General features: G+C 42.2%; 2 protein-coding genes and 1 long non-coding RNA gene across 20 annotated transcripts in view; 1 reads left to right on the plus strand and 2 right to left on the minus strand.

Moving 5' to 3' along the window:
• PPP1R9A (protein phosphatase 1 regulatory subunit 9A) overlaps positions 1-14,002 on the plus strand; it is a 339,661-nt gene extending 325,659 nt beyond the window's left edge. For 6 of the 14 annotated variants that reach the window (XM_025291975.3, XM_025291972.3, XM_025291973.3 and 3 more), the window contains 5 exons: positions 1,827-2,025; positions 4,029-4,148; positions 4,954-4,977; positions 6,061-6,243; positions 7,860-14,002. In XM_025291975.3, the coding sequence (XP_025147760.2) occupies positions 1,827-2,025; positions 4,029-4,148; positions 4,954-4,977; positions 6,061-6,243; positions 7,860-8,069 (736 nt within the window). In that variant the 3' untranslated portion in view covers positions 8,070-14,002. The remainder of the gene's footprint in view (positions 1-1,826; positions 2,026-4,028; positions 4,149-4,953; positions 4,978-6,060; positions 6,244-7,859) is intronic. The other 8 variants (XM_044946443.2, XM_044946446.2, XM_044946449.2 and 5 more) reach the window with 4 other exon arrangements.
• LOC123334647 lies at positions 785-9,494 on the minus strand. Of its 3 annotated transcripts, none has more exons than XR_006552637.1 (4): positions 9,362-9,494; positions 6,056-6,216; positions 4,037-4,207; positions 785-842 (listed from the first exon to the last, which is right to left on the minus strand). It is a non-coding gene; the product is annotated as an uncharacterized LOC123334647 (long non-coding RNA). The 3 variants fall into 3 exon arrangements; XR_006552638.2 differs by lacking the exon at positions 9,362-9,494 and adding an exon at positions 7,071-7,155; XR_006552639.1 differs by having other exon boundaries at positions 815-872.
• Positions 14,003-14,412: 410 nt separating the features above from the next.
• PON1 (paraoxonase 1) overlaps positions 14,413-17,734 on the minus strand; it is a 36,575-nt gene continuing 33,253 nt past the window's right edge. For 2 of the 3 annotated variants that reach the window (XM_025291990.3, XM_025291988.3), the window contains one exon: positions 16,140-16,561. In XM_025291990.3, the coding sequence (XP_025147775.3) occupies positions 16,403-16,561 (159 nt within the window). In that variant the 3' untranslated portion in view covers positions 16,140-16,402. Of the gene's footprint in view, positions 14,452-16,139; positions 16,562-17,734 lie in introns of those variants that run through there. The other variant, XM_044946453.2, reaches the window with a different exon arrangement.

Below are 17,734 nucleotides of genomic sequence, written 5' to 3' on the forward strand. Positions count from 1 at the left end.
TTTAAAAAATAAATACAGAATTAAAATCATATCTTCTGTACTCTTTTAGTGTGATGAATACTTTTACTCATCCAACCTGTGGTTTCAGCACTGCTAAAACTTTACTGACCTCTGCATTCTCTTTAGTTATTGTTCTCATAACCCCTTTACATTTGTATATTGCTTTACAGTTTTTCAGGATGCTTTTATAATAGTTGTCCCATTTGATTCTCACAATATACTTTAGAAATGAACAGAAATTGTTAGGAGCTGTATCATCTATGTAAATTTTAAATGTGTAATTTTTCAAAATAATGTGAAATGAAATGTGAGGTTGAGATTCAGTATACTTCTGGGATGTAAGATGCCCATAAGCCATGCTGTTGAGGCATTTTTAATTGAAAGGGAATCTCTTTGTTGTCATGACATTCAGTTCAGTTCAGTTCAGTCTCTCAGTCACGTCCCACTCTTTGTGACCCCATGAATCGCAGCACGCCAGGCCTCCCTGTCCATCATCAACTCCCGGTGTTCACCCAAACTCATGTCCATCAAGTTGGTGATGCCATCCAGCCATCTCATCCTCCGTTGTCCCCTTCTCTTCCTGCCCCCAGTCCCTCCCAGCATCAGGGTCTTTTCCAATGAGTCAACTCTTCGCATGAGGTGGCCAAAGTATTGGAGTTTCAGCCTCAGCATCAGTCCTTCCAATGAACACCCAGGACTGGTCTCCTTTAGGATGGACTGGTTGGATCTCCTTGCAGTCCAAGGGGCTCGCAAGAGTCTTCTCCAACACCACAGTTCAAAAGCATCAATTCTTCAGCGCTCAGCTTTCTTCACAGTCCAACTCTCCCATCCATACATGACCACTGGAAAAACCATAGCCTTGACATTAACAGCTAACAAATAATAAATATTAGTTACCACTTGAACTTACTGAGGGTGCATTCTTCCAAAATGCACAGAAACTCCTGCCCATTCCTGCCTTAGGTCTTGATGATTTTTTTAACCAAAAGATAAATATAAATATGCAGGTGCTTGCATTAAGAAAACAAAGTCTGTTTTCAGACTGTTTTTCAAATGCCTTTGAGTCCTTAAAATGTTAAACATTAAGCACAGACCTTTCTACATTTACAGTTTTCAAAGCACTTTCACACATATCTAACTTAATTCTTAAGCACATATAAGATACATAAAATATCTACCTTTTATGGATGAGGAAATAGAGGCAAAGAAGGCCCAAGGTCATGTACACAGGAAGTGAAAGACCCTGGACATCCAAGCAGGGTTTAGGACCTCTAGTCTGGTGCTCCTCCTATGATAAGGCACTAAGATCACGATAAAAACCAGTAAGGTGTGTATTCTGCTTAAAGTACCATGAGCCCAGAAATTTCCAGTTATGAAATATCTCATTTTCTAAAGGCTCAGGCTCTTGGGAACTCGTGTTCCGAGGAGGCCAGGGTGAAATGCTGCTTTTGAGCTCCTGTCACCAGCAATGAGGCACTGCTGTGTGAGCCGAATAAAGGGGACACTGTGATCATTCACTCAGAGCAGTTCCTAAAAGACCGTGCCCCTCTCTGATGCTAATTTATCCACACACATTTATTCCCATTTCAAAAAAGTCATCATGGCAGTGGTGATACCAAAATACTTATCATTGTTATAACATCCATTTAGATGCAAAAAAAGATTAATGTTCTAGTCAAAAGTGCAAAATTTGTACTCTGTTGTGTAGAACAATTTCTCAAACTATTACTTCAAACTGTATTCAGAGTCCCTTAAAAATTCAGTTCAGTAAGTTTTCCATCTGCCCTTTTCCTCTGTCTAACACACCTCCTCTTTTCATAACCCAGGATCTTCAGATGCAGGCTGGAAACCTGGAAACCAACACCATCCTCCACTGCTCAGGCCTCCACACGCTCAACTGGCCTGCCTTTCTCGTGGTTTAATGAAAGCCGAAAAGGATCCTATTCCTTCAGGAATCTGCCTTCATCTGCAAGCCCCCCTCAGCCTTCTCCTGAAGCTCTAATTTCAGATAAAAAGGGGTCTAAGGTAGAAAACACGTGGATTTTAAAAAGCAAACAAGAAAACCCCAATCCTTCCTCCTCTTCAGGCTTTGGAAAGCATTCTCAACTTGTGTGTACGCTCTGGATTTGAGAAACCACTGTGATAACCCTGCAATAAACAATGCATGGTATTTTTGTGTTGGGGAGAAAGAAAGCCTTATTTAACCACCACCTTCTTTAACACTATTCCGTTCTAGATTGTACGTTAATCTTTGATTTGCCTGTCTTTTCACATATTGCTATTTAATCTCAGTTTGACAGTTAAGCCATGCTGGGAAAGATACATTTGAATCCTGGAACAGTATGATAAATCTGTTTACCAAGTATTCCACTTTAAATTACATTACAAAACTATTTTTGCTGTGCTCTTCAAGATTTACTGGAAAACAAATAAATTTGAGACCGAATATGTGTTCAATATATCTAAATGAAACCCTTTCAAACAAATCAATGCTGACATAGCACCCTAACTTATTTCTTCTTTTAAATCAAACTTCCGTGTTGATAAACTGTGATCATTCTATCACCAGAGTTTTTTAACTTGAGCAGAATGGGGAATTATATGCTTATTTGTCTTTAAATGCATGATGGTTATTTCCAGCATGACGCTGCAAACCTTACCTAACAGCTTATTGAAACACATGTGGTGACTAACTTTCGTGTGTGGCTTGGTCTCCTGTTATCTGTGTTCACTTTTCTTTCTCAAACAGTAACCTGTGATTAATGTTCCTTGAATTTAACTCTTTTCTTGAGGTCAACAGCTCATAACGTTTTGACAGAGTGTGAGGTCGTATCTCCATTGACAGTATCAAATGGTAATGTGCTGTTAAATGCTCTCATGCTTAAATGTTTTACTAGCTTAGCTCCTTGTACTCTGACTTCATCTCCTTTTCTGAAGTTTTAGCAAACCTTCGGAGTTTGGTACTGAATTCTCTAGCCTCTGCCATGGTTTTTATTCTTGACAACCAACTAAACCCAAGGCAAGGGAGCCTAATGGGAAGCTGTAACAGTCCAGTTCCTAAGGAAGTGGAATAAGAAACGAGATGGTGTTGGTCAGGTGCTTAGAATTCCAGGAAAGGCAATGCTTCTAGAATTATTAGCAAAAGAAGGTTTGCCAACAGCAGACCACATTGGTCTCGAAACATTTTCAGTCTTGGATCTGAGAAGTCTGAATGTTGTTTGACTAATTCCAGCCTTATCTTGCATTGGAGAGACTCTCAAGAATTTGGTTTAAAATGTTTTCACAAATGCAACTATGTAGTCATTGTGAGTTTATTTGACTGTAGCATCCACTGAACATTTTCATAAAGTTTTGGGGAAGTTTTCATAAAGTTCTGACACACCCGACCTCCTCCAACCCCAGGTGATTGTTTGGAACCGTGTGTCTGGCTGCTCCAGCCTCGTTGGTACTCCTGGCGCTGTGCGAGAGCTGTATTTTAGCGTGTAACTACTAGTGTGATGTCAGATTGTGACCCCCCAGAACTCCTCATCCTGAAGGTTACATCCAGGAGAGGATCTGCCACTTCTCAACGGTGTTTTCACGGCCAGCGGCAAGCAGTCCTTCCCAGGGGGTGCTCAAGTTACCTTTCTAATTTGGATTGCCATCTGTTCCTAATAACTCAGGCTTGCCACACCATCTTGTATTTTTACTTACACTGTTACTCGTCACAATTAGGGCCAAAGAAGATAGGCTTATTAACATGACTCCTCTGAGCAGTTGTAGAGGATAATGAATGCTGTACCCTTGAAGAGAGATTGAAGACTCATTTCTCTAAAATGCCTGGCCTTTCATGTGATAGAGAAAGAGCCCAGAATTCTGTGTGCAGCACAGAAGGCTAGAGTTCTCAACCACTGCCGGGTGAAGGCCACCCAACCAAATCTGCATCTCTTCTAAGAGGACTAAAAAGAACCTCTCTAAACTTGTAAGCAGGCTTCTCTCTGGCTCACTCACCATGCTCATTTAACACTGAGCTTTATTTACTTTTTCAGAATTTTACCTTCAATGACGATTTCAGTCCTAGCAGCACCAGTTCAGCAGACCTGAGCGGCCTGGGAGCAGAGCCCAAAACGCCCGGACTCTCTCAGTCCTTGGTGCTCTCATCCGATGAGGTATGTGCATGGCACGGGCGGCTGAGCTGCCTTCTCAGATCGTGCACGTGACCCTTAAACTGTCGCAGACAAAAACGTTTTCAGGCAGATTTTGCAGATCAGTCATCAGAACTATGGTTTCATATTTGATGTAAAAGCCTTGTGATTTCGCCCGCTGTCTGCCTCAACATGGAAGCCACGTTCTGTCTCTGAGCCCCTTTAAGCTGTCCAGGGAACTCCTCGGCCTTTCTTGCATGTAAATGGGATGGCCCTCCACAGAGGGGTGTGGCTGGGTTGCTGAGCACTGCACAGCCCACCCTTCCCCTCGTTCAGCTTCTCCACCACCCCCGGTGGTCCCTCCAAGTCAGGCGTGGCCCCTGGTTGAGGATCACCACGGGGGAGAGGAGAGAGGTGTGATTCTGATCAGGAGGGACCAGTAGGGAAGACCTTTACTTAGAAGTCAGGGTCAAGTGGGTACTGATGACTTCTCGGGAGATGACTGTGTACAGGAGACGCAGAAAGTTACACTGGTAATTCATGTGACTCAGTGCCCCGAGAGATAAGGAGAAAGAAATACCAGTACTAGAAGCGGGCTGGGGTCGGGGAGAGAAGCGCGATAAGTAAAGATAGATTCACCCGAAATATCTGTTCCTAGTTACTTCTTTCTAACATGATTTTTGCCTTGTAAAACTTTTATTCCTCTTTAATTTTTCTGTCCGTATTCTTCAGACCTGGCATGATTTTAATTGTATGGAAAATGTGTACTGCATATGCGTGCTTCCTATAACACTTCTCTTTTTGATTCCTTTGTTGCTCTCTCACTCAGAGCCTGGATATGATAGATGATGAGGTGAGCTCTCAGTGGGCTGTGTGTGGTGGCTTATGGGGTAGCATCTGAAGCTTCTTTTCCTTCTTTGTAATGATTTAAAATCAAACTAGACAGGAAGTGTTCCCCTGCAGTGGGTTTCCTCATGTTAAATAGTTTCACTCTCTGCCCTGTCTCAATCTTAGTGGAAAAGACATTCAAAAGGATCTCCACCTCCAGAGCCCCTTGGTGTGTCTCCCACCACCATTAGCCTGACACAGACCATTGCGTTTCACCCCTTTGCCCTCATCTCAGCTTCCCCATTTCCTCCTGTGTTCCCTGCATGGTCACTAAGGTGCTCCCATCTGTCCTCCCAGATTTATCACCATCGTCATCTCCTCTCAGCCTAGTGGGTCTTAAAACTAAGCTGCCTTTGCACTCTTCATAGTGTTCTCCTGTGTTGGACAGAGCCAGAGATTTAGAATAAACTACTAAGTACTGAGCTCTGCCACTTGCTAGCTGCATAATCTTGGACAGGTCTGTAGACTTTCTGAGCTTCCCTTGCCTCATTTATTAAAAGTAATTTGATAATTTGTAAATTACCTATCCCACCTTCCTTACAGGTTTGCTTGCTGCTCAAATGAAATAATGGCTGTGAAATCTCCCCTACTAAGAATGCTTGAGGGCTTACTGCTCCCCTTCTAAGTAAAATATATACCTCAGTATTTTAAAATGTATCTTTACGTATCTCTAATGTCTTAGCAGAGGACCAATGCAGAGCAGTTCATTACATACAGAGATAAATGACGTACTTGTTTTCTGCATCTGATAAGCTTTCCAAAGTGGTTTAATGTAAAAACTTGTGATATTAAATGTATTTTTCAGTTATTAACTTCCTACATTAAAATGCTGCTTTGTTTGGGGGAATTTTTAAATTTCCAAATGCCTAAGGAAACTGTAGAGGTGATCACTGTGTGTGTCACACACAGCTAGACCCATCCATTTACTCTAGGGCTTAAAAGCAGGTGTGGCTCTAGTAGGCAAGAACTGGCTTTTCATAGCATCACATTCCTACTGAGCTACAGCTTCTCAGTCCTTTAACAACCCTGCATAACATTCCTACCTCAGATCCTTGATGACGGACAGTCTCCCAAACACAGTCAGTATCCGAATCGGGCCGTTCATGAATGGAGCGTGCAGCAGGTTTCTCACTGGCTAATGAGCCTAAATCTGGAGCAGTATGTCTCTGAATTCAGTGCCCAAAACATCACTGGAGAGCAACTCCTGCAGTTGGATGGAAATAAACTTAAGGTAAAGAACTGTATGTTACCAAGTATAATCTGTATTACTCATAGCACCTGAAATGTTTCCATTAGATAAGAGCCTTCTGCATATCTGAGAGGTACTTCTCATCCACGGTCAGCAGAGAGGACATTGAATCATTTCCCAGTGGTAAAGGAGGTTTTGGAAAATTGCTGGGTTCTGAATTAAACAATAGACTGCTAAGCAGGAATGCTAGAGGTTCATCCATTGCTTCTGCCAAACACCACATGGTCCATGTATTGACTCTGCTTACTTCCTCTGTAGTGTGAGTTTTAATAATGGCCAATGTGGACTCTCCCATGACATTAAAGTTAAAATCCAGATCCGTGGATCTCCCCTTTTAAAGTCCTTTCTCCTCCACCCTCACTGTTCCCTGCGTACCACTCCAAACCAGGACTGTGTTCTCCCCAGAACTTCGTCCTCCCGCTGCAGCAGGCCATGTCCCCCCTTCCCCGGCCATCACGCTCTCATTTTCACCTGTCCTGCCTATCTCCTTTAGAGTCTGAGGTGGCACTTACCCTGTGGAAAAGGGCAAAAGGAGCTCACAGCCAGCCCACCACCCCCACCCAGGCGCCCTGCTGGGCTGATGGCAGCCGAGTATCTCTTGACGGTCTTGAAAAGGTTAGAGCTCAGTCAATAGCCTGTGAATATGAAGGCCATTGACAGGCCTGTCCCTGTTGGGGAGATGGATGCATCCTGCTGTTGATTCTGAAGGTCGTGAAACATTGAAAATATGTAACCAGCTCCCCTTATTCTGAATTCCAGGCTTATGGAGCAAGCTCCTCCTTATGATCAGGCTTCCTTTACGGGTCTACCTGCAGGGAGGGAACGGCAAGCTCCTCCTTATGATCAGGCTTCCTTTACGGGTCTACCTGCAGGGAGGGAACGGCAAGCTCCTCCTTATGATCAGGCTTCCTTTACGGGTCCACCTGCAGGGAGGGAACGGCAAGCTCCTCCTTATGACCAGGCTTCCTTTACGGGTCCACCTGCAGGGAGGGAACGGCAAGCTCCTCCTTATGACCAGGCTTCCTTTACGGGTCCACCTGCAGGGAGGGAACGGCAAGCTCCTCCTTATGATCAGGCTTCCTTTACGGGTCTACCTGCAGGGAGGGAACGGCTGGTCATGCTGACACCAGCGCTGTCGTCCTGAGGCATGTTTGGCCTCCGTTGTCAGTGAATGCACTGCTAGAAGGGAAGCCGTTCCAGTCCCTCCTGCCCTTCTTCGAGCCCTCCGAGATGGGCAGCAGGGGCCTGCTCCGAGCTTGCGAAAATAGTGATGAGTTTAGCAGTACAGCCCAAAGTTTGGAGAAGCCAAATTGTGCCCTTCCGCTGTTCATTTGCCCATTAACTACCAGTTCAGAAAGCATTTACTTGCTGAGGTTTACACTGTACTGTGCTCGGGACTCCAAAGAGCAAAAGAACAAGTAAAGCTCAGCCCCGCAGTACGTAGACCTTTAGCAAATGTACTCCGCTCTTCCTCATTTTCTACCTCTTGGATTATGTTTATATCAGTTCCTGAGTTTGGACTATCTCGTGATACCAGCCTCATCATAAACAGGGGGTCATCAGTTTTCAGATGGTTTGTGTGTGTGTTTCCTTCTCAGGCTCTCGGAATGACATCATCCCAGGACCGAGCCGTGGTCAAAAAAAAACTGAAGGAAATGAAGGTGTCTCTCGAGAAGGCTCGGAAGGCCCAGGAGAAAATGGAAAAACAAAGAGAGAAGCTGAGGAGGAAGGAACAAGAGCAAATGCAGCGGAAGTCTAAGAAGACGGAGAAGATGGCCACGGCCACAGAGGGTGCTAGTGAGCAGTGACGCACACCGGGCGCTTCCACCTCTTCCTGCCCTGCTCTCCTCTGGAGGACAAAGAAGACACTGACGACAAGCGCTATGTGCTCTAGGCAGACTGGGGAACCGTGTGTTCAATAACTGCAATTTTCTGCATCCATAGAGTACACTCTTAATCCTAACCTACTGAGATAAGCCTAAGCCCCCTTTGGTTTAGTAACAAACCAAGGATCTCATTTGTGAGAGACGCAAAGTAGCAGTGTTTCTTTGTGTTGGGTGGGTGGTGTCACTTGAAGAACCAGCGTGACCCTGTCCAGCAAAAGCATGACACACCCTAGCGTTGTCAGCGGAGTGCCATGCATTTTCGGCACGGGGTCCTGAAACTGAGCGTGGCCGGGAGCACTGCTCTGCCCTGAGATCGCGGCTGCAGAATCCGCTCGGAGAGAAAGGTCCCCTATCATTGCTGGCGTCTGGACTGTGAGACAGCCCCACCGTGGAAATGTGGGTGCTCTGCCATGTAATTACTGACTATGGCTAAAAGCCGGCAAATTGTCCTGTTTGCTAGGCATCAGGAAGAGAGAAAAGAGTTACGCTTACTTGCTAACCCCAGAAGGAAGCAAAAGCCTTAAGAATGTGGATGTGGATATTACTTTGGGGTTCTGAGGGTAACATTTATCCTCCAGATTTAGGCAAACAAAGAAAAATTCGAGCATTAATGCAGCCATGGGATCCTGGGATCTGTTTCCTTTGCTACTGCTGCACGTTCAGTATTTCAGCAGCACCGACACACACCACACAGTTCCTTTTCTTCCCAACAAATTGAACAGGAAATTGATTTTTAAGGAAACCAACATTTTCAGGTTTCCTCTCCTGGGGAACATTCGGGCTGGTCTTCAGCCTGACTATGACACAATCAGGAACTCATCACATATTTTCTACTCAAGATTTCCCAAGTGGGCTCAGTTAGAGTTTTAACAAATGTACTTTTAAGAAAAATAGAAATACCAGTTAGAGAAAAGTTAGATTTGACTAACATTCAACCAGAGAAGCAATTTTATTGAGCACACAGAATGTTCCCGTAAAGGAGAGCTGTCAGTTATATTTTAGAGATGTTTTGAATGGTTTTTCTGAGCCGGTCTCTTTCATTCCTTGGAGATTTCCACTTTACAGTTAAAGTGTGTTTAAGATGGTACACACGATGCAGTCTAGCAGTGCAGGCAGCTGTCCTTATTTTAAAGCCAGTATTAAGGATTTCAGTGTTTCATCAAACTAATTCAAGTGCAGGAGAGGGGGGCAGATGGAGGAGAAAATCAACTCACCTCGAGAAATTTCAAATGATGGATTTTGTTGTTGTTGTTGCTCTTTTGCTTTTTATGCTCACGTATCTGGTTCTCTTAGCTGCATTGGCTGCAAAAATGAGGTCATCCACTTTCCAGAGGACAAGTTTCCAAACAAGAGTTGAGGCCAGATGAATTCCTGGACAAGTATTTTACTTCCTTTTCTTCGGTTTCAGGGGGTCTTCGTCCTTATCTTCCACTGGAAAATGTTCTGTACACAGAGCTTAGGGGAAAGCTTTCAAAGGTTACAAGTAACAAATAATGTTAAAGGGGCTTCTTACCATATAGGCCATCTCCTATTTTGAACATTGTGCTGTTTTCTTTTTTTTTTTTGCTTGTCTGAATATTTGAAATCTAAAATTGTCTAAACTAGAAGTTTGTAATCTTGTTCTTCCCTAAGGCTTGTTTCCTTTTCAGTAACAGAGTATTGTCTGTTAAGCTTCAGTCCTTTGTCACTAGGTAGAGATCATCCATCCGATCCTCAGAAACATAAAGTAACATTGTGTTTGATAATTATCGAAGTCACTACCTATTTTTCTTCTGTCTTCATTTGGGGTATGATAATGAAACTGCCGTACTGGAATCTCTATTAATATTTTGAGGTGTGTGGTGCTTTGTTATTTATTAATGTCATGAGAAACCAGGAACCACTATCAATTAACTACAAAATTCAGCAAATCTTTTCAATACTAAAAGACTAAATTAGTCAAAATCTGGTAATGCTAGTGCTTGCTGTTGTAAATGTTTGTGATTTTTGCTTATCTTTGGGGAAAAAAGTGATCTGGATCATACTGGAAGCTTCACTGTGTTCATTTTAGGAGTGGAAATAGAAGGATGATTATCTTATTGTTTACACTTTGGTAATATTTGAAAATGGATGTATATACTGGAAATGTCTGTAAGTCTCAGTCTCTGCACATAATTTATGATTATATTGCATTTTTAAGTGTCTTAGAAGTATTGTTCTTCAACTTTATTTGTACACTTCCAATATTTAGATCAATGACCAGTTGACAATGTTATAAATTGAATTCTTATTCTTCAAATCATTTATTTTGTATTATAACTGTTTTGACTTTTTTTAAGTTAAATTAATAGTAATTTTAGGTCTTAATGAGTTATTTTAACGAATTAAAACTGCTAAAATTGATTTGATTGTCCAACAAAGGATAAAAAGTAAACAGATTGATAAAAGGATTTGAAAACAAAGTGAAGGACCTCAGATCTTGTGAACATTTTGTTTTACTATTATTTTCTTTATTGACTCTGGAGCATGATGCCTCATTGAGGTTCCAGTGTCTTATACAATCCTTACTTTAACGCTAGTGGTTTTCAGTATCCTTACAATTTAACACAGAACTGTTGCTTCATAAACATTAAAGACTTTGTATTGAATAGCTTTTTTATTTGTCAGAAAATGAACAAAAAGGGAATATCTGCTTACTATGAACTGTATTCCCTAAACGACAGCTCGGTATGACGCCTGCAGTAGCCAAAAGTGTTTGGGGGTACAGGTAATGCTTTAGGGGACAGGGAATTGTGGCGAGGCCAGATGGTAGACAGAGCGTTGTGTGAGCTGAGTGTCTGGAGCAGGGTATTCCACTAAAGGACTTAGATTATTTAAGATTATCTCCCTTGAAGTAACTCACAGGTTATGTAATAGTTTTCTCCTGTTTTTTTCCCCCTGAATCAGTTTACTGCAGAGCAGTGTTAGGGTGGAAACTTACTTTTGCCCATTGGAACACACTGATGATGTCCACCATTAGTTTCATGACCAAAAAGCTACTCTATGCTGTGGTCCTTTAGTTGGGGCTGGCGTGGGTTTCCCTCCCTGCACAGCAGGTACGCACTTTTAACCCGCTGCGGTTCCTGACTGCAGTGTGATGGGCACTGATCCCGAACTCCGCCTGTAGGGGGCGCGAAACGGGAACCCTAGCAGTGCTTCTCTGTCGTTGGAAACAAAGGCTGAGACAGGAACCACATGAGCCCTTGCCTTTTTTCCTGTAGTCACTGCTGTCCTACAGTTTTAAGCTATCCCAGTCCAATCTACTACTAGGCCCAAGCCAGGTTTTTGATCTAGCACCTTAACTAGCCTTTATGGTTTTTTGCTGAAGACAGAATTTCTTTGTGAAATAGGACTAACACAGGCTTTAGAATTATATTTTTAAAAGGTAAATGAAAATTAACATTTATGTGGCTATTCTAACTCATTTTTAAGTGTTAAAGGTTATACAGGCCAAGTTGCAAGAGAGGAGCATCCATGTTTGACCACAGTATTCAAGAAGTTCCAAACTGAAAGGAATGTCTATGCTTAGATGTGATGTAGCTCCTTGATTACATGGAGATATTGCCAAATTATCAGCTTCATTTGAGTAACTGAATTTACTGTCCCAGTAGAGCTGTGGCTCAGAGGCGTTTCAGTTTGGTGGACCGCAGTCACAAGGGTTCATCTCATTTGCTTAATGCCAAGTCCTTAGTGCTTTCTAAATGAAAAAGAAAAGCTCAGTTTTTAAAATACCTTTTCCAGTTTACCTTTAATTAAAGATCTACCTATATATATATCTGTTCTGAAACTAAGCATTTAAGGATGAAGTCCAGAAATATACATATTTCCTACTAAAATTGTTTTCATTATGAAGATGGGGGTGGGAAATAAATTCTTAGAAAGACTCCTTGTCATAAGAAATATGAATGCGCTTCAGAAATTTCCCTCCTGAAGAACAGTCTGTGTATGCAGGCAGATCTTGTTTATATTTGTTTTAGGCATTTGAAGTCTCAGGAAAGTTGGTCTTGATCCAAAACACTGGGGAAAAAAAAATAACACAGACAGTACACCAGTAGTATTTAAAGTAATGGCATCGAATAGACCCAATGGAGAAGTCAGAAAGCAAAGAAAAAGCCTGCAGAAGTAATTTCTCCTGGAACACAGAAACATCAGGGTCTACCTCATGCTAAAGAGAGGATCGTTACGTGCTTGTGTGGGCACGTCTGTGTGGACGTGTTGAGGGAGTCATGTTTACTCAAAGGCTCACACGTGTGAGTGTGTGAACCAAGCACGGCTTGTGACCTGCTTTCAGACCTACAGAATGGAGAATGAAAGGAACAGCGTGATTTCCGATCCTTGGCCCACCCTAGTCCCAACCCCCAAGCTGCTAGGGACTCAAGAATGAATGAGGTAAAGAATAAGAGGGCAAGAGGCAACGTCTCAAGAATGTGCATGCCTTTGTGTTGATGTACAGAACTACATGTGTGTGACTATATCTCCCACCAGACACACACACACACACAAACTACAATCTCACGGCATAAACATAATTGCATATGGAACTTGGTAATGTCAGATAGGACCCCGAGCAGTATCATAGCCTTATTGCCACTTGTGTGTGTGTGTGTGTGTGTGTGTGTACATTGAATGGCTCATGAGATTTTAAGAGATTTTTTTTAATGTATTTCTACTAAATGCACTTACCTTCTACATGTTTATATATTTTGGTAAAATTGGTTTATTAGATACTCGGTATTTTAGTAAGATGAAATTTCCTCACATGTTTGGCTGATGCTTTGATGTCAAGATTGCACATTGCTGAGCTGAATGAAGCTCAGACGTTTATGCAGCTTTGGGCATTTTCAACTGCAGACTGCAGTTTCCTTGGCTAAAAATTGCACTGCGTGTTCCTGTGCATTCGCTCACGCTCTGAAATGTGTTTGGTCACTGTGACAGAGCAGTCGCTAACCGCCGTGTCTCTGATGGCAGCGTTGCTATCACAGGACCGTTGATTTACTTCTTTTTTGGAGTGATGACATGGTTAGGTCATCACCAAACATAACACAAGTGGATGTGAGCATGAGTGTGTTGTTGGAAGGTGTACAGTTCTGTTTCCTTCAGCTATCTGATTCACACGCCCAGACTTCTTGTTAAGAATTTAATCTTTCATCCATGAAAGAACAATTGGCCAAAATAAAAATCACCTTAACAAGTGGAAATTAAGAGGCACTCCAGCTAGATAGCATCTCCCAACAACATCAGATTTAGTTAGTGCTTAGTGAAAACCCTTAAATATATGTATGTTTATGTTTTCCTTAATATTATTTATGATCATCACTACTGCTCTTGTATTTTTTAATGGTGTCACAGATAAACCACTAGTTCACCTGTTTATCACTTACAAAACTGGCCGGCTGAAAACGAGAGAGAGAAAATGAATTCTGTTCCGTTGTTGAGAAGTCGATTTATTTTCATCTTTCTTTCTGTATCACTAAAAGGAAAAGAGTTGTTTGAAAATCATTTTAAGTTCGATAAGTACGGATAGCATGTTATCTGAAAATTTTGGTTTGTACATTTTGATGTCTGATCATTTGCATGGGAGAGACAGTAGTGCCACATCTGGATTGTTCTCTTGTGCTTGGTTAATATGTACTTCTCTAGATTGTTCGTTTCAAATGCCATTTCTTACTCTTTGGTTTTCAGAGGCATTCAAAGCAAAATATCACAGTGGTCCTTTGTTTTCTGACCAATCTAAAAATACCTGTGATTAAATTTAATTTGTTAGTGTAAATACATTTCTTGCCAATGAGTATTATTGTTGTTAGACAACGAATGCAATAAAAAGAGAAATACTAAGATATGTCGAAGTAATGGGTTTTTTTTTTTTTCCTCTTCTATTTTCACCTTCAACTAAAACAAGCCTTGACTGGGTAAACCTGTATTAACTGTCAAAATACATCTATCAATCAAGAGCAAAGTGCACATTTTCCATGGAAATGACACTAAAAATAAATTTTGGCCCTGGTAAAGTGTAAATTGGCAGCTAGGATTGCATTTGAAAGCCCAATTATGCAACTGGGAATAAAGTTAAAAGATCAAAGCTTCCACTAGAAGTTCCCTCAACCATCTTTCTAGCCACGTCGTCACCATCACGGCTTCTCATACCTGTCAGCCAGGAGCAGGTCTGTGGCCAGTCCACAGGCTGGCAGCTGGCCTCATGGCATGGGGCAAGCTTCAAGTCAGGCCATCCCAGAGGAAGGGGTTCCTTTCCATAGTTTGATTCCTAAAGCCCTAAATGTTCAGAAGACTGAATATAACAAAAGAGGGATATTAATTTCTCTCACACACTCACAGGCCATAATTTTTCTGTGCCTAAACCTTTGGCAGTGCACAAATTTAGATCTGAGCATCATGGAATAAATGCACCAAGCTGTTCTCTTCCTTGGAGTTGTCATGAAATTTCTAACCAAGGGGAAGCATGTTTCCCTTTTTGAATGATCTGGAGCGTAAGCTATGTCAAATTGGATAACTTTCTTTGGGGGGCAGAATTGGCTTCTGCCAAGAACAAGAGAGAACAGAGTACAGTCATTTTATTGATATCAAGTGATTCTTCTCAAAGGAAATACCCACTGAAGCACCACAGCCATTGAGAGTCTCAAAACAGTGTTTTCAAGGATCCAGTTCAAGGGCTGTGAACGGCACCACTGGATCACTGGGCACTCATCCGGCACAGGATATTATGCCCGCTGAAATCGTGATTAAGATAACTCTAATCCTAAAGTGAGTAAGGTGTTCTTTTGATCCAAACAAGATGTTCCTATTTGTTACTTTAAGTCAGGGGTCTTGAATTATCAGCAGTTGGCAGTGCTCAATTTCTCTGCAGAGCATTTTCCCCAAAATGCCAGACCATCATCATGGAACGTGCCTCAATAAAACTTTGTTTTTAATGGGACTGCCTTGTCATCCCAAAGAAATAAACCAGCCTGAAAACCATACCTTCCAAACAGACAAATAAATGAAGATGGGTAACCTTTTCAAACCAGCTGTTATAAGAAAATGATAGAGTCATCTTCTCTTCCTCGTCACATCTCTCAGAAGATAACCAAAGGTTGTTGATATTTTCTACTTTTTTATTTGTTTACGTTTCCATTGCTTTCTTCTTAGCCTCCACAGCAAGTGAGAATAAGAAAGGAAAATAGGAAAATAGGAAGAGAAAACCTACCTCTACAGCACTTCAACAACAATATTGTCTTTGAGGGCACTTGGTTTTACCTGAATCAATTATGGGCTTCCTTCTATACCCAGTCATTGAAGTGAACAAACTCCTTCCTTTTATCAAGTCAGAGAAACTGAAATGTACAATTTGTGTTGAAATAACAAATTGAGACACTCATCATCGTCAGGTGCAATGACACTCCCAAGAATTTGAGGATTTTCCTACTTGCCGTTGCTAGGGGGAACTGGATAAGCAAGAGAGGAGGAGGGCTGGGGTAATTTAGGTTTATATTTACTGCATGCATGCTCAGTAGCTCAGGCATGTCCAGCTCTTGGCAACCCCATATGGACTGTAGCCCACCAGGTTTCTCTTCCAGACAAGAATACTGGAGTGGGTTGCCATTCCTTTCTCCAGGGGATCTTCTCAACCCAGGGATTGAACCCACATCTCCTGCATTGGCAGGCGGATTCTTTACCACTGAGCCATTTCTGGGAATGTCCTATTTAGAAGGGAAGATGGAAATGAGTCTGTGTGTGCCAGGAAGTGTGATGGTTAGGTGAGCCTGGGGCTGAGGACACCTTGGTTGCACGTCTGGTTGTCCGGCACATGAACTGAAGGCTCTGAGTGCTGGGGCACTGACGACATGTGACTTCATCCTGCTCCCTGCACAAGACAGGACAAGGCAGCAACAAGCTCACACGCTCCAGGGAACACATGTTTTCGGGAGAGGACTTTCCGGGTCACATATAGTTAAAATACTTAAGACCTGACAGCTGATGTGATGATTTTCGCAATTTTATTTAAAGGATTTTTATTGGTAAGTGAAGTTTTCAGATATTCCAAGACTGATTTGATATTATACGCCCAAAAAAGCCATATGCGAAGTATCTGTTCCCAGCTAAACAGATCTCCATCTCCTGTGATGTCCAAGTTTCAGGTCAGCGTTCACTGTTGAGATGAGATCACTGTGGCCCCCTCAGATGTGGCAAGCAGTTGTAGTGAATAGCTCCCACTTGTCAGGGTAGGGGTACGGATCAGCCAGTCAGAACTCACAGTAAAGAGCTTTCTGGAACACAGTTCCAACCAGCATTTTCCCCTTGTACACAGAAGCAACTGTACTTCCATGCAACACTTTACCATCTTCTGCATAAACCACCGTAACTTTGGGTTCTTCTGCTAAAATATTCTGGATTTGGAGCACCTATCCAAAAATAACATTACATTAGTATTTTTTAAAGTCACTCGAGACATAACTTTAAATATGGGGTCATTTCTCCATAAGAAGAGACTTTTAGGTGAACCGTATTTTGTTCCAAAATGACTCTCTATAGATATCTGTTTCCTCATTGGCAAAGATGACAGATTCTGATCAGATCATCTTTAACAAAGATAGACACTCTGAAGACCTATAGAAGCAAGAACCGTAGGACAGTAACGTAGCCTGGGTGTGGGACCATAAGGAGGACTGTGGGACACCGCAGAATGGAGCTGGGGTTACTCAGTAACCGTCAAATATTGCCATGCTGGAATTCAGGCCAGTTTTCGTGTATTTTCAGGTAAGCCTGGAACTTGGATGTTTACACGTAATTCTTGGTTTTTAAATATGGGAATAAAAACAAAACCAAAAAAAGACGGTTGCCCAAAAAGAACATACCTCTCCTCCGCACTCATTATTCCTCTGAACTTAAGGTCCCAACTCCTAATCTGTAAGATTTTATGAGTTCAGTTTCCTTCGTTTAGTTGAGCAGAAACATGATTATATCATCATCAGCAGTATAGTAGTATTCAAGTTGACTACACAAGATAGCCAATATTTGACAATTTGGGCCAATGAAACGGTAATCTCATATGATTCACGTACTATCACAAGCTCGCTGTAAGGCAGGAGTGCAGGGCTGTACTTGGGATCTTCCGCTTACTGTGTGTTTCTGTTTGTAGAATGAGATGGGTGGGGCTCTGTGCTGTGCGGGCTCTGTCGCTGAAGTCCTGTCTGACTCTGTGCGACCTTATGGACTGCAGCCCACGAGGTTCCTCTGTCCATGGGATTCTCCAGGCAGGAATACTGGAGTGGTTTGACACGCCCTGCTCAGGTGGGACTATATTAACTCTAAATTCCCTTTCATCTTTAAGTTGGTGTTCTTCTGAAGACTTTAAGAGAAAATACAATGACTTGAAGAACAGATGCAGACATACAGAAACACTGAGTTTGACAGATTAGGAAGGCTTGTGCTTGATTATTAAAAGGTCCATGCACCGATTTAAAAGGACCACTTCAAAACAGCTGGCACCAAAAACAGATGTTTTAGGAAATTGCTAAAGCATTCACGTGTAGAAGTTACTTACTCAGAAATAGTTGATGGTGCACCTTGGCTTT

Source organism: Bubalus bubalis, chromosome 8 (genome assembly GCF_019923935.1).
Source record: "Bubalus bubalis isolate 160015118507 breed Murrah chromosome 8, NDDB_SH_1, whole genome shotgun sequence".
NCBI classification, from domain to species: Eukaryota; Metazoa; Chordata; class Mammalia; order Artiodactyla; family Bovidae; genus Bubalus; species Bubalus bubalis.